This window comes from Crocuta crocuta, unplaced genomic scaffold (assembly GCF_008692635.1).
Source record: "Crocuta crocuta isolate KB4526 unplaced genomic scaffold, BGI_CrCroc_1.0 scaffold47, whole genome shotgun sequence".
NCBI lineage: Eukaryota > Metazoa > Chordata > Mammalia > Carnivora > Hyaenidae > Crocuta > Crocuta crocuta.
This window is the reverse complement of record NW_027531995.1, coordinates 63,002-77,225: the sequence shown is the minus strand read 5'-3', so window position 1 is coordinate 77,225 and position 14,224 is coordinate 63,002. Positions and strand designations below refer to the sequence as shown.

The 14,224-nt window shown below is 37.1% G+C and overlaps 1 protein-coding gene across 1 annotated transcript in view; it reads left to right on the top strand.

Annotated features, from left to right (window-relative positions):
- IFRD1 (interferon related developmental regulator 1) overlaps positions 1 to 13,144 on the top strand; it is a 21,651-nt gene extending 8,507 nt beyond the window's left edge. The window contains exons 6-12 of the mRNA XM_077775075.1: positions 1,529 to 1,579; positions 1,662 to 1,840; positions 1,926 to 2,034; positions 6,344 to 6,478; positions 9,963 to 10,091; positions 10,498 to 10,593; positions 12,831 to 13,144. Coding sequence (XP_077631201.1) covers positions 1,529 to 1,579; positions 1,662 to 1,840; positions 1,926 to 2,034; positions 6,344 to 6,478; positions 9,963 to 10,091; positions 10,498 to 10,593; positions 12,831 to 12,920 — 789 coding nt within the window. The 3' untranslated portion in view covers positions 12,921 to 13,144. The remainder of the gene's footprint in view (positions 1 to 1,528; positions 1,580 to 1,661; positions 1,841 to 1,925; positions 2,035 to 6,343; positions 6,479 to 9,962; positions 10,092 to 10,497; positions 10,594 to 12,830) is intronic.
- Positions 13,145 to 14,224: the final 1,080 nt, after the last annotated feature.

Here is a 14,224-nt window from a genome sequence, read left to right as displayed (position 1 = left end):
TTTTTTTTTTTTTTTTTTTTTTTTCAATTTTTTTTTAATGTTTTATTTATTTCTAGGAGAGAGAGAGACAGAGTGAGCAGGGGAGGGTCAGAGAGAGAGGGAGACAGAGACTATGAAACAGGCTCCAGGCTCTGAGCTGGCAGTCAGCACAGAGCCTGATGCGGGGCTCGAACCCATGAACCGTGAGATCATGACCTAAGCGAAAGTCGGACGCTTAACCGACTAAGCCACCCAGGCGCCCCTGGAGAGGTGTTTTTGAAATGTTTGACAGAAAACACTGCTGGGTGGGTACCTGTAGTGATCCCTTAATTTTCATCGCGTGTGTTTGTTGTCATTCTTTCTTTTAAGTATGTTTGATGCTTGCTGTGAATTCGAAAGAATACTTGACAATCCTCATATTAGCAGAGGAATGTAAGCAGTTCTAATTGTTAAGCTACATTTTTTCTCTTTCAAGCAGCAAAGGAGAGATGTAGCTTTGCCTGAGCTGCTTGCTCAGGACAAGCAGTTACAGATTGAAAGTTTTCATTACTGAGAATAATACCTAGATTACTTTCTAACTTTAGCAGTGTCCAGTTTTTACCAGATGAAATAATGGAATTAAAATAGTGACACCAAACTGATTGATGCCACAATAGTCCTCATAGTACTAGAACCAAACTAACTGAAACCTGGGTGTGTGAATGGTGACTTTAAAGACTTAACGCTTTAGGGGCACTTGGAACAACAGGAGAATTTTAATGAAAACATGGAGAAAAGGGAAGTGGGCATAATAAAATCCCACAAATCATAAACTGTTTTCATATGATCTGTTAGAGCAGTGTTCTGAAAATTAATGGCTCCCATTTATGCTGCAAGCACATGGTTGTATGTAAGTTTTGTAATTTGAGTACATTTTATTAGGTAACTTATACCTTTGTAGTCCTTTATCGGCCCCTTGTTTCCCCCTAACAAAAGGCGGTTACAGGATTCCTGACCACTTTTCAGTATCCTGGGAAAACAGTGGGATCTGGATTAATGAGTTCCTTCTTTAGGTGGAAGTTGGAGGAGAGCTATTTAAATTGGGGATTTCTGCTCCTGGTATGCTTATGTCTTGGAAAATGATTTTTTTCTGAAAGTTTTCGTAGTAGAGTCTATGTAAAAACAAATGAACATAAATGGTTTTAAAAGCCTTATAACAAACTTAATGTGTTTTAAGTATTCTTAATAGAGTAGGCTTCTTTATCTCCAATGTGCAAACTTCATCTCTTTCTTTGAATTGGAGTTGGAAGTTTGAAAATGATCTGCTGGATTAATGGAAGAAGACCCGAGAGAAATAGAACTTTCCCATACTTTCAGTTTGGTAGCAGAACTTAGGCTGAGACCCACTTCCCTTAACTCTTGATCCTATATTCTCTCTTTTTTTTATAGTATGCATAGGACCAATATAGTCATGTAGTTAAGAAAATTTTCACTTTGAATTATAAAAGTAGGAAGATACAGAAATAAGAAAATTACAAACATTAATGTCTATATTTACTTTTTTTTTTAGTGTGCAACTTGCTTTGGTGTTTGCTGTTTTATTGCTACAGATGACATTACTGTAAGTAGAAAACCTTTGACTCCACTTATTTGCACATTTCAAATTTAAGATGATCACCTTATTTAATGTTCTTATGCATTAGGAGCTGTATTCAACTCTGGAATGTTTGGAAAATATCTTCACCAAGTCCTATCTTAAAGAGAAAGACACTAATGTTATATGCAGCACCCCTAATACCGTACTTCATATCAGCTCACTTCTCGCATGGACATTATTATTGACCATATGCCCAATCAGTGAAGTGAAGAAAAAGCTTGAGGTGTAAGTATCTTAGTTTCATATTTTATGAAAACATTTTTTGACATGATTGGCTGTGTTCACATAGTAATGACTAACTGTTTTTTAGGCATTTCCATAAACTTCCAAGCCTACTGTCTTCTGATGATGTAAACATGAGAATAGCTGCTGGTGAATCTTTGGCACTTATGTTTGAATTGGCCAGAGGGATGGAGAGTGTAAGTATTTGGTGAATAGAGAAAAAGATTGTATCATGAGGACCATTATTCTATCATTATCTTCATAATTAAGAGTTGGATGATAACTTGGGAGTATGGCCAACTTGAGAAACAGGTGATTGATTGCTTCTAGGCATAGCAATATTAAGAGCATAAATCAGTAGGAATTGGTAGAGCAGCAACTTGAGTATAGCTTATTACACTTAACTCTTGCTGTCAACTCAAGTTTAGAGGCACTGTTATCATGGAGAGAGTTGTTTACTACAATCTGTATGGAACTGCTTGGATTTCTCAGACATAGGACACATTCAGGTGATTTAGGCATGGATGCTTTATAATAAATGTCAGACAGATGGATGAAATACTAAGTCAACATAGGTTTGAGATCAGGGAAATTTAATCATTGCTGTTTAATGTCTCTAAGCCAAAGCTGGAAACCAACATGGACCTTTAGACTGGGACATGTGCTTTGCAGTTCCCCACCCACTGTCTGCCAGTGATGTTTGTTACTCAATTTGGCTCTTAAAGGTATTGAATTTGTGATAGGTGACCAAGTTTTCTGGATTGCCTGGTACTGTTCTAAGGTTAGCTTTAACAGTCCTGTGTTACAGGAAACCTCTCATCTCTGGCTAACTGGGTCATTTGGTTACCCTAGTTTATATCCTCTGTTGTGAACCTTTGGTTACTTACTAGGTGCTTTTTAATATAAAGACAAAGAGTGTACTTCTGGAATGAAACCTTTTCTGGAATTAAATGTGTTACTTAACAGTGAATAATTCCAAATAGGATTAATAATATCTCTGTTGCCTTAGTCCTTCGCATTCCATTCTAGTCCTGTGTTTATAAATAATGTTTAGGCTTGGAGCGCCTGGGTGGCTCAGTTGGTTAAGCATCTCACCTTGACTTCAGTTCAAGTCATGGACTTAATAGTTTGTGAATTAGAGCCCTGCATCGGGCTCTGCACGGTCGGTGTGGAGCCTACTTGGGATTCTGTCTCTCTTTCTCTCTCTGCCCCTCCCGCAGTTGCTTTCTTGCTCTCTCTCTCAAAAAAATAAATAAAAATAAACTAAAACCCAATAATGTTTAGGCTCTTAAAACTTCTATCTAGGATGTGTCTTTGTTAGGCCTCCTCTCACCTCACCCTCCCCCCCCATTTTTTTTTTTTTGAAGGATAGCAGGTAGGAATGGAAAGAAGCTATTAATGCTGTCAGTAGCAAATGAACATACTTAGGAGAAATTGGACTCCAGTTTAGCAATCAGTTTAATTTTATTGAGCTACTTAATGGCTCCTTAACCTTAAGGCATTGAAGCCAGATGTTCCAGTTTTTTAATTTTCTGTTACTCTACTGGTTAGAGATGGTAATTTCTTTGCTTTTTCATTTGAACTGTATCTTAAGAGTAAAGTAATACTACAATTTAAAGTATACATGTTGAATTTTTAAAAAAAATTGTGTAAACATATATTTATTATTACCCATATATCTTCTGTTCTCTGGGTTTAATAAATTGTAGGAGATACCTAGGAAGTAGAACTCAGGTCAGGTTAAACATGTTTGGATAAGTCCTAAGGACAAAAATGAACTGAGTTACAGAACAGAATCTAGTGTTTTGTTTGCTATTTTTCTGAAGTAAGCTTCTTGAAAGGAGTGAGTTTGTGGTAGTGGTGGGGATAGATGTAGGGCGTTCAAAAAATTAATTAAACCAAGTGTTGATGAATACATAGCCTGATTTAAATCGTGGTTTTAGTGGCAAATGTATGGTATTGAAATATTCAGAGCCTTTTGCTAACATAAGTTGTTATGTGTAATCATGAATTGTGAGAGCTCTCTCTCTAGTTTATAATGCATATTTGCTCTAGAACCACATCGGTAAGAGTGTGCTCTGGAGCCACATTTCCAGGTTCAAATCTCTTTTCCACCCTTACTAGTTGGATGGTTTGGGCAACTTCTCTATGCCTCAGTATCAGTATTTTAAAATAGAGAATAAAGTAGTAACTATCTCATAATGTTGTTGAGAATACGTGATAGGTACAGTGTAAGTGGTAGCTATTACTGTAACTGTTCATTAAACTGAATATTACTTCCTCCTCTCTGGCAGTGGTCTAGTAGTGGCCTCTTAGAAGCTCTCTGAGCTTAAGATGACTTAAGACCAAGACTATTTACTAGGCAGAGTTACAGATCTTGGGGGCCACATAACACGCTGACCCAGGAATACATACCAAAATATAACATAGACCTTTCTTGATTCTCCCATTTGTATCCCCCACTTAACCTGATAAAGGAAGTGCTATAGGAGACAGACAGGTGGACATTCATCCTTGTGTGATAATGATTCTGTTATTTTCTTTTTATATTTGTTAGGAGTTAAGGTGTTTATTTGTATCTCCAAGGGCCCATTTTTCATTTCTCCCTGGATAGATACATAATTTTACTATATAGTTGTTTTAAACTCTAAGAAGTTGGCTTTTGGATGCTATTTAGGGACTGTTTTTATTTTACGTTTTCTTTTTGATGCCCAAACATGTTACGGAGACATTTCCCTACAGTATTTAACATTTGTTTTTTCCAGGTTAGTACTATATTGAACTCAGTGATTGATACTGTACACTAGATTGAGTTTTATCAGTTGCAGAGATCAATTATAGTGGGATTTATTAACCTCTGTAGTGTTGGGCAAGTTGGGCTGTGTAATTTTTTTTATTGGGAGTAGGTTGCAGTCTTGTGCATTTTAGGATGTTTAGCAACATCTCTGGCCTCTACCCATTAGATGTCAGTAGCAACTGCTGCTTCCTCAGATGTGACAACTAAAAATGTCCCTAGACATAGCCAGATGTCCCCTGGTGGGGAAGACTAGGAGTGGTTCTTGGTTCTTAAAACAAGGTAATATGCAGAGTTTTCTTAATTTTGTTTATTTTCTTATATGTATTTTAAGATTTTCTATACATTTTTCTTTGAGAATACCATAACAGAATGAAAAGCCAGTGAAATGAGTACGTTCCAGTGTCTGAAATGTACTTGTTTCTACAAGTAAAACTATTATGACAACATCACATTCATTGGGATTTATGTACATAGAGATAAACATTAACTTTAAATCTGTTTTAGTAAAACCTCATCAGCTTTGGCGGTAGATTTTCCAGATGCAAACCTTAACATTAAGGTATTGGTTCCAGTTACTCAGACATAGAAGGTTGATTTGGAACATTTGAAGAAAACTTGTTGAAATAGTTAATACACAATCTCTAAAATATTGACAATAAGAAAATATGTACTTAAAAGTTAGAGTATCAGTGTGGTAATTTTCCACCAGTAATAATATATTTTAAATAATAAAATTTCTACCAGTTTAATAGTCTTTTTCATTTTAGACATTAAAAGAAATTGCATTTACACTTTTTGAACTTGAACAATTATATATACAATTTGAAGAATATCCAGAATAAGAATTATTTTAATATAATAAGTTAAATGATTATTACAGCTAATGCAAAAAAATATTAGACAGCCATGAATATTTAGAGCTGGAGATTGTTTACCTTCTGGCTTCTCTAAGTGTCTGCTCTAGTTTTGGTCAGCTAAATAACTTTGAATCGTTTTTAATGTGTTTATAAAGTGTACTTAAGGAATAAAAATACTCAAAGATACTTCTTAAAAGGATAGCCGTTCTTAAACTGTAACAAGGAAGCCCACAGTCAAATCAGGGCAGTAGCAAATAGTAATACATTTTTTGGCTTCTCTTCAGAAGGGATTAAAATATCTTCTTAGCTTGTATAGTTGAGGTACTTGACTTATGCACCTGATTTAAATTCTTGCTTAATTGAAATATGGCCAGTAAATTAGAGATTAGGTATTTTAAGCATTAGTGATAGCTTATACTTGGGGAACAAGAATATTTGGAATTTGGGGATTGTGTGCCTTGGGGACTGAAGAGCCAGAGGATAGAAGCTGTGTTGGTATTTGTGGAATCTGACTTCCACTGAACTTCTTTGAAATCCCAGCAATGTCTTGATGGTAGGAACACAGTAAGTGTTTGTTGAATGTATCTGGATATGCTTGGCAGGGGAATGATAGTTGTTTGGTGGTAGCGTATCATCTTGTAGTCAGCATTTCCAGATTACAGTTGTCTCATGATATGATAAATGTGTGAATAAGTGACTATGTGCCAAGATCTCTAAAGAGCTCAGAGATGTGTGGTGCTCTTTTTACCACTGCTGCCTGATTTCCAAAGTGGACTGTTCTTTGTTAGCGCTAGGAAAGGTTGGCGGGGGAAAGGAACCCAATAATAAACTAAAATGGTTTTTCATCACCAGGACTTTTTTTATGAAGACATGGAATCTTTGACTCAGATGCTTCGGGCTTTGGCTACAGATGGAAACAAGCACCGGGCCAAAGTGGACAAGAGAAAGCAGCGGTCCGTGTTCAGAGACATCCTGCGGGCAGTGGAGGTTGGTCTCTTAATGCTGTAATGGCTGCCCGTTTTGGAATGAGATTGGTTTGGTCTAAACGTGACAAGTTGGGTCCTTTTGTTGATTGAACTTCACCTTTGATCAAAGTAGTTCCTCATTTTAAGCCTGCAGTGGGTTTTTAACAAGGTAAATTTTTTTTAAACAAAGGCAAATTTAATTTTGATGCATAAAGTTACTTTTTTCTTAGTTTAAAAAATATGAAGATTCTTGTTACAAAAGTGTATTTCACTTTGTTGCACTTGCCATCATTTAAACAGTGGTGCTTAGCACATCCGTATTTACATTCAGTACAGTGTTCCCTGTGAATAGTACTGCCTACCCTTCAATACTTTTAAGCAAAGACCTTTGTATTGTCCCTAGGAAGCCGAGGTGCTAAAAATGGAGTAACAAAACCTAGCATTTAAGTAAGGTTTTAAAAATCATCTGATACTTGAGTACCTTGTATAGTCTTCTAACCTGTTTCAATCTGCCTGGCAAATAAATTGATTTAGAAACCTTCGGGGATTTGAATAGAATGCACGGTTAAAAGGAACTGCAGGTTAGGGGCAGTTTTACTGTGGCGAATAGCAAAGTCTTTTAACATTTCCTTTTATTTCTTTTTTTTTTTTGGTTGGCCAGGTAAGAACTATTTCCTGAATATAAAGGATAAATAGCTCAGGCTCTTACTATTCAATAGTGCAGCTCATTTAAAAATAAATATGTCACCAAAGAGTCTTCAGCCTGGTGTGTGTGTGAAAATTTAGAGTGGTAATTAAAAAAAAATAAAGAGTTAAGACCCCATTTAGGTCCATTTTTGAACTGTTCCAGTGATTCTCATCCACAGCCTGCTTAAGAACTTTCTTCATTTTAATCTAAGTAAAACTTAGGGTATAAATTAGTATAGAGATCTTCAGGGATCTATACATTTTGGTTAATGCTAACTGTAATTACATTATAGTAATATTTTATACTTAACTCTGGTATTTAGAATCTGAAAAATAAAATCCCCAAGCTCGAGCAGACATCTATAATAAAAATTGATCCTTCTGATCTTCTAATTTTAGTGTGGTGGTGTCCCCAAATTAAGCAAGACATTTTCTTGAATAGCTGCAAAATATTCCTCTATTTGGATAATGTCACCACCAAAGATAAGATAACGACGTGTTCTGTGTTTTCTGGATTAGACTTGACGTCAGATTTTCTGTCTTGATGCGTCCTTTCTGGATAATAGATTTTTAAGGCTCGGTAGGATCTGAGCAGACCCTGCTGACCAGCCCCTCAGCCTGAGCAGCCACAGCATGCAGCACAGATTCTCCTGAGAAAGACACAGGCAGCTCACAGTGCACACCAGCCTTAACAGGCCTCTGCTGTGCCTCCACCCCTGCCTACCACCTACTACAAGTGAAGCCGTTTCCTTACCTCATAAGTCTTCGTGCAGTGCTCTCCCTCCCAGGCCTTCTCCACCCTCCCCTTTCTACCCAGGATTTCCCCTCCTTCCAGCCCTTTGCCTGGGTTCCCGTCCAGCTTCAGCCTCAGTGTTCCTCATAGCCTTGCTAAGTGTTCTTGTTTCTTTGCTTTCTCTGAAGGACCCTTCTTCCTTGATGGGTCTTTTAAATGAAGGTAGTTAAACTGCTGTAGAGGAGAGTTCTCCATTTTGATGTGCTTGTTGCTGCCTATCATTTCTTTTCATCTGAAAATCTTTCTTTAAGCTCATGTGTTTCTTAAATCAGCAAGCATTTAGTATGTTAAGTGCCTTGACATGCAGTTTTCTCATTTCCGTTCCATTGTAACACTTAAGCATTACAGTTCTCTTTTTAAGGAAACATGGAGACCAAAGGCATAAAGAACAGTAAGTAGCAAAGCTGGAATTTGAACCCACTGTACTGTGCTATCAACAGGGCCGGGTGCTGCAGATTGGTCAAGTGAGAAAGTGAGGGAAGTATCCATTGGATTGTCCATTTGGTCATTGCTGGGTGATGTTTATAAGAGCAGCTTCAGTAGAGTGATGGCAGAAAAGCTTGACTGAAGTGGATTGGAAAGTGAAGGAGTGGAGATGTTGTGTTTTGACTGTTTTTTTTTTTTTTTAAAAACGTGGCTGTAATTGGTAGAGGAAGAGAGTTGATCACTGGATTTTGGGAGGATTTGTTGTTGTGTTTGTTTTAGTTGCCGGGTGCTGTTTACGGGAGAAGGAACCAGTGGAGAAGGGAGCATTTGAAAATATAAGTGATAGATTGAGAGTATGAGGTAAGGAGTATGGTTTGCCTTGAATTGGAGAGATTTAGGAGAGAGGACTAGATTATGACGCCGATGAGTTTAGAGGGAACTCTTTCCTGGTGTCTCAGTGATTCTGAAATAAGAAAGGCTGACGTATCAGAATCCTCCTGGGTTTGTTTTCAGTTGTAACAGACCAGGCATTGTTAGTGCTTCACAGACATGTTTTATCTTACACTTCTAATAACTCTGTGGTATAAGTATTGAAGGCCCCACCTTACAGGCAAGGGATCAGATCCAAAGGGGTTAAATCACTTGCCAAAATGACAAGCCAATGAGTGGCACACCCATGAAAGTCTAGAGTTCATGTCCTTTTCTATTGCATTATATACTGTGCCTGCTGAGAAGGAAGGGGCCTAGACAGATGTGGGGAAGGTGATTGGAGTGGTCAGGTTCCATCTCCTTTGTCCTGTCCCTGTGGTGATCAGCTGCTCTCTTCCTGGTTACTCTTTTGTAATCATGATTCATTAAAGAATGGAGCAGCCAATTTTTTTTTTTTCGTCCTAAGATCTGCCCCCATTCTGGGTGACTCCTCTGCATTTGGAGAACCCTTTCCTGTATTTGTTTCAATGATCTTTACTTTCATTTCCTTTATTCAGTTGATTCCCTCTCATGATTGTACTTTAGAAATTGTCTTCTGGCAAAATTGCTCCATCTCTGAAGTCTTAAACTCCATGTGTTACCTCTCGTTTTTCCTTAAGAAGCCTGCTCTTAGACCCGTAGAGGCCTCTTGTTGCTGGTTCTCTACTTTTGGTTGGTCTGTTCATCCCACTCACCTTCGCCTCTTTCCGTTGACCCCCGCTTCCTTTGAGTTCCACCACTGGTGTGCGGGGCCATCTTGTCTTCTGACTTGTCTCGCAGCCTCCTCCTCCTCCCTCCCTCCCTCACCCTGCGTTTGTAGACCAGTACAGATCTCTGGTTTTTTTTCCTTCAAGTTTGCTGAGTGCTATTGAAATTTAAAGACATTCACAATAATGTGGTTTTGCCAGTAACATTTATCCAAACGTAGTTGTGCCTTCAAGTCTACTATAAATAGGCAAGTTCTACATCCTTATAATAAGATATTACTTGCTAGTTTATTCATGTCTCAGGGATGGGGAGGTATCAGAGTTACCAGTCTACACCATTGTGTTTACTTGTAAATGTGTCCATTGAGAAATTGTGTTTTTGTAGCATCTTGGGAAGCCATCTTAATTCCTCTTCTGTTGACTAGGAGCGGGATTTTCCAACAGAAACGGTTAAATTTGGTCCTGAACGTATGTATATTGATTGCTGGGTCAAGAAACATACCTATGACACCTTTAAGGAAATTCTTGGATCAGGAATGCAGTACCATTTGCAGGTGAGTGAGTGACCTCTTTTCTGTGTGTTTGTTTTTGAATTAGGGAGATGTTTGGAATGTAGGTCACTTAATGGGCTTTTGAAGTTAGTTGGATATGCAGATGCTTTCAGCATGATACAAGCTGCATTTATTTTTTTAAAGTAGAATTGAGTAAGTATGAAACTGTTTTATTGTATAAATCTGGTGGAGCATCTGTAAGTTTTGTAGAGGGCTTTTGCTTATGTAACTTTCTGGGATACAAGGCATTGGAAACAATTTAGTCTCCTAAAGAGAAAGCAAATAAGTGATCCAAGTTCTAATTTATAAGCTCCATATAACTTCTGTTAATCAGATTTCACTTTATATAGTAAAAAAGAGCTGATATTTGATAATGAGCCTTATTTTATTAACTTTCTGTTTACTAAAGTCAAATGAATTCCTTCGTAATGTATTTGAACTTGGACCCCCGGTGATGCTTGATGCTGCAACACTTAAAACCATGAAGATTTCTCGTTTTGAAAGGGTAGGTATTGTTTTTGTTTTCATCAGAACTCAATGCCGCAAAGAAAAGTAGACTGAGGCTTTGTTTCCACCAGGTGACGGGTATTTAGCAGAGTCTATGGGCTTGTAGTGCTTTATGATGTTTCAGACACAGAATAGTTGTATTAAAATTGTAGAAACTCTACTGTATTCAGAGTATGGGGAGCTAGAATGAATAATTTTTATCCATAATCCCATTAACACAAATTATTTTCCTTTCTTGTCTTCTTTTATTCTGTTAAGTTTTTATAGTTATGAATAAGTACACAGTGTGTCTTTTGTATCGGATAACTTAAACCTACTTAGTAAGTTGGTTAACATTAAATACTAATTAATGTAATTTCACTTAACATCTCCAAAATCCTTAATTATATTTTTATGTTTTTACTGAGGTAAAATTCACATAAGGTAAAATAAACTATTTTAAAATGTAGAATTCACTGGGGCACCTGGGTGGCCTCAGTCCGTTAAGTGTCTGACTTGATACCAACTCAGGTCATGATCTCAAGCTTTGTGAATTTGATCCCTGCATTGGGCTTTGTGCTGACAGTGTGGAGCCTGTTGGGATTCTCTCTCTCCCTCTGCCCCTTCCCTCCTCATGTGTGCATGCTCTCTCTGTTTCACTCGCTCGTTCTCTCTCAAAATAAATAAATATTAAAAAAGTGAAGTGTGCAATTCAGGGCATTTAGTACACTCAACAGTGTTGTGCATCTGTCATCTCTGTCTAGTTTCAAAATATTTTCATCACCTCCAAAGGAAACTTAAATCCTTAAACATTCCCTTCCCACTCCCCTCCCCAAGCTGCTGGCAACCACTAATGTGCTTTCGGGATATACCTGTTCTGGATATTTCATGTAAATAGACTCCTATACCATGACCTTTTGTGTAGCTTTATTCATTCAGCATTATGTTGCCAGTGTTCAGATTATAGCACGTTCCAGTGCTTTAGTACCTTTTGTGGCTGAATGATACTCCATTGTGTGGGTACACCACATGATTATCCATCACTTGATGGACATTTAGCTTGTTTCTGCTTTTTGGCCATTGTGAATAGTGCTACTCTGAGCATTTGTGTACATGTTTTTGTTAGAGCACCTGTTCTCATTGCTTTTAGGGATATATCTGGGAGTGGAGTTGCTGGGTCACAGGGTAGTTTTGTGTTTAACTTTTTAAGGAACTGCCAATCTCTTTTCTACAGCAACTGAACCATTTTGCATTCCTACCAGTAGTGTATGAGAGTTCCAATTTTTATATACTTATCAACACTTGTCATTCTGACTTTTTTGTTTTTGTAGTATAGCCATACTAGTGGGTGGGGAGTGCCTAACTATATTTTTATAGACTATAGTTAATCATTTTTATAGCCACATAAATGATTATTAGGTATTTTAATATTAATATCTTTACATTTCTCTTTTGAATTCTTTCTTGGAAAAAAATCTTAATATGAGAATACAGGGCTGGATTATGACTCTTTGATTAGTACTGCCAAATAACCTTCTAAAGTTATTCTATCATTTTTAATTGTTTCCAGTAATGAATGAAGGCATGTAGCTATTACACACACATTTGACAACATTGAGTTTTATGATTTTATTTTATTTTATTATTATTATTTTTTAAATGTTTTATTTATGTTTGAGAGAGACAGAGACAGAGACAGAGTGGAAGCAGGGAAGGGGCAGAGAGAGAGATACACACAGAATCTGAAGCAGGCTCCGGGCTTTGAGCTGTCAGCACAGAGCCTGATATGGGGCTTGAACCCGCAAACTGTGAGATTATGACTTGGGCTGAAGTTGGACACTCAACCAACTGAGCCACCCAGGCACCCCTGGGTTTTATGATTTTAAAATGTTGCTACTTTAATTGGCATTGCAATGGAACCTTGTTTTTTTTCTTGCTATTTTATTAATAGGATATTAGGTATTTTGGATATTTCACTTTGGTTCATGATTTGTTTTTTCTTTGATCAGATTAAATGATGCGGTTTTAAAAATTTTTTATATTTTATATTAATCAAATGATTAATATTTCTTAATATAGAATAGCCATCATGTATTATGTGTTAATCCTCCTGCCTTGTTTTTTTGTATGTGTATTTTATAAACATTTCAAGTATTTATAAGGTCTAGATTAGTTAATTTACATTATCATTTTTGTCCTTTATAAAAATATTTTAAGCTTTAGTGATTCATATGTATTTCCTTTCCTTCATTTCAGCATCTTTATAATTCTGCAGCCTTCAAAGCTCGAACAAAAGCTCGAAGCAAATGTCGAGATAAGAGAGCAGATGTTGGAGAATTCTTCTAGATCTTCAGCACTTGAAGACCACTTTCTAATTTTTTTTTGTAATTTCTAATGTATTTAAACTAGAGATAGTTTTTATCTTAGATTAACATAAGATAGCTTTTGTAGCAGGGGTTATATTATAATTTAATGTACAGTATTTGCAAATGGTGAGTTCTGATTGTTGAATATTTTCTGTAAATATAATCAGTAAACATAAAGTATTTGTAATGTTTGGTCATTTTCTATTTATGAAGAGAGCAAAAATAGGTATTGCACTTGATTTCATACTGAGGAAACCTATTATCCAAGTTTAAATTTCTTAATACTGTGGTTGTCCAAAAACATTGATTATAATGATGTAAATATACAGGGTACTTAAAGATACTAGACAAGTGAATTCTGGATACAATTTTGGGAGCTAATTCTTTTGGAAAAGCTGCTATATTTTAATTATTCAATGGGACCTAATGTTTGTTTTGTCACTGGGATGGACAGAGAGAATTATACCACAAGACCTTAGAGCTACTCTGAAAGGCCATTTGGTCCAGCTGTTGGGAGTTCATGAGGAGTTTAGCATATGACGGAAAGGCTACCAACCTTGACCTCTGAAGGCAGTAACACATTTTATCTGCTATAGTCTTATATTTTGAACTCAAGGTCTTTTCACACTAAAAGTGCTTCTTTTCTAGTAGAAGAAACATTTATGGGTTTGAGATACAGAGTTCAAAATAAGCAACCTAAATACGGAGAGAGAGACAAAACTCACTTTGTATATTTGGAAACCTGAAGATGGATGAAAGAACGTAGCAATGTCATTGGGAATATCACTATAGAATAATACTTAGCGTCTCATTGGGATTCTACTGGTTGCTTTCGTTTTAGTGCAGAAAACAGTAGTAAGAGGCACGGGGGTGGGGAGCCTGTGCAGTGTAGAGAAGAGCCCAAGTCAGTGAAGGCATTTTCCCCAAACTAGTGCTCTTCCTCCCCCAAATTCTCAACAACTCCTGGGACATCTGATGCAGCTGCTTGTTGAAACCATGTAGTCTGGCCTGTGGAGTCACTGTAGCTGCTGCGAGTGTGAGTCCCCTCCCTCAGGTCTGGTGCAGAGCAAAACCGCCTCTGAATCCAGAACCTGGAGTCTGCTGCTGTCACCTCCTTGTACTCCCAAGTAGGTTAGGATCCTGGAAAAGCGACGGCAAAGTAGTTTCCCCTGTACATTTTCTGTTTCATGTATGCATACATCTTTTTAAATAAGAATGAATTTTTATTAAAGTGATCCTTACACATAGTTGAATGGTACCTCAAAGATTGTAAGGGGAAAAGTT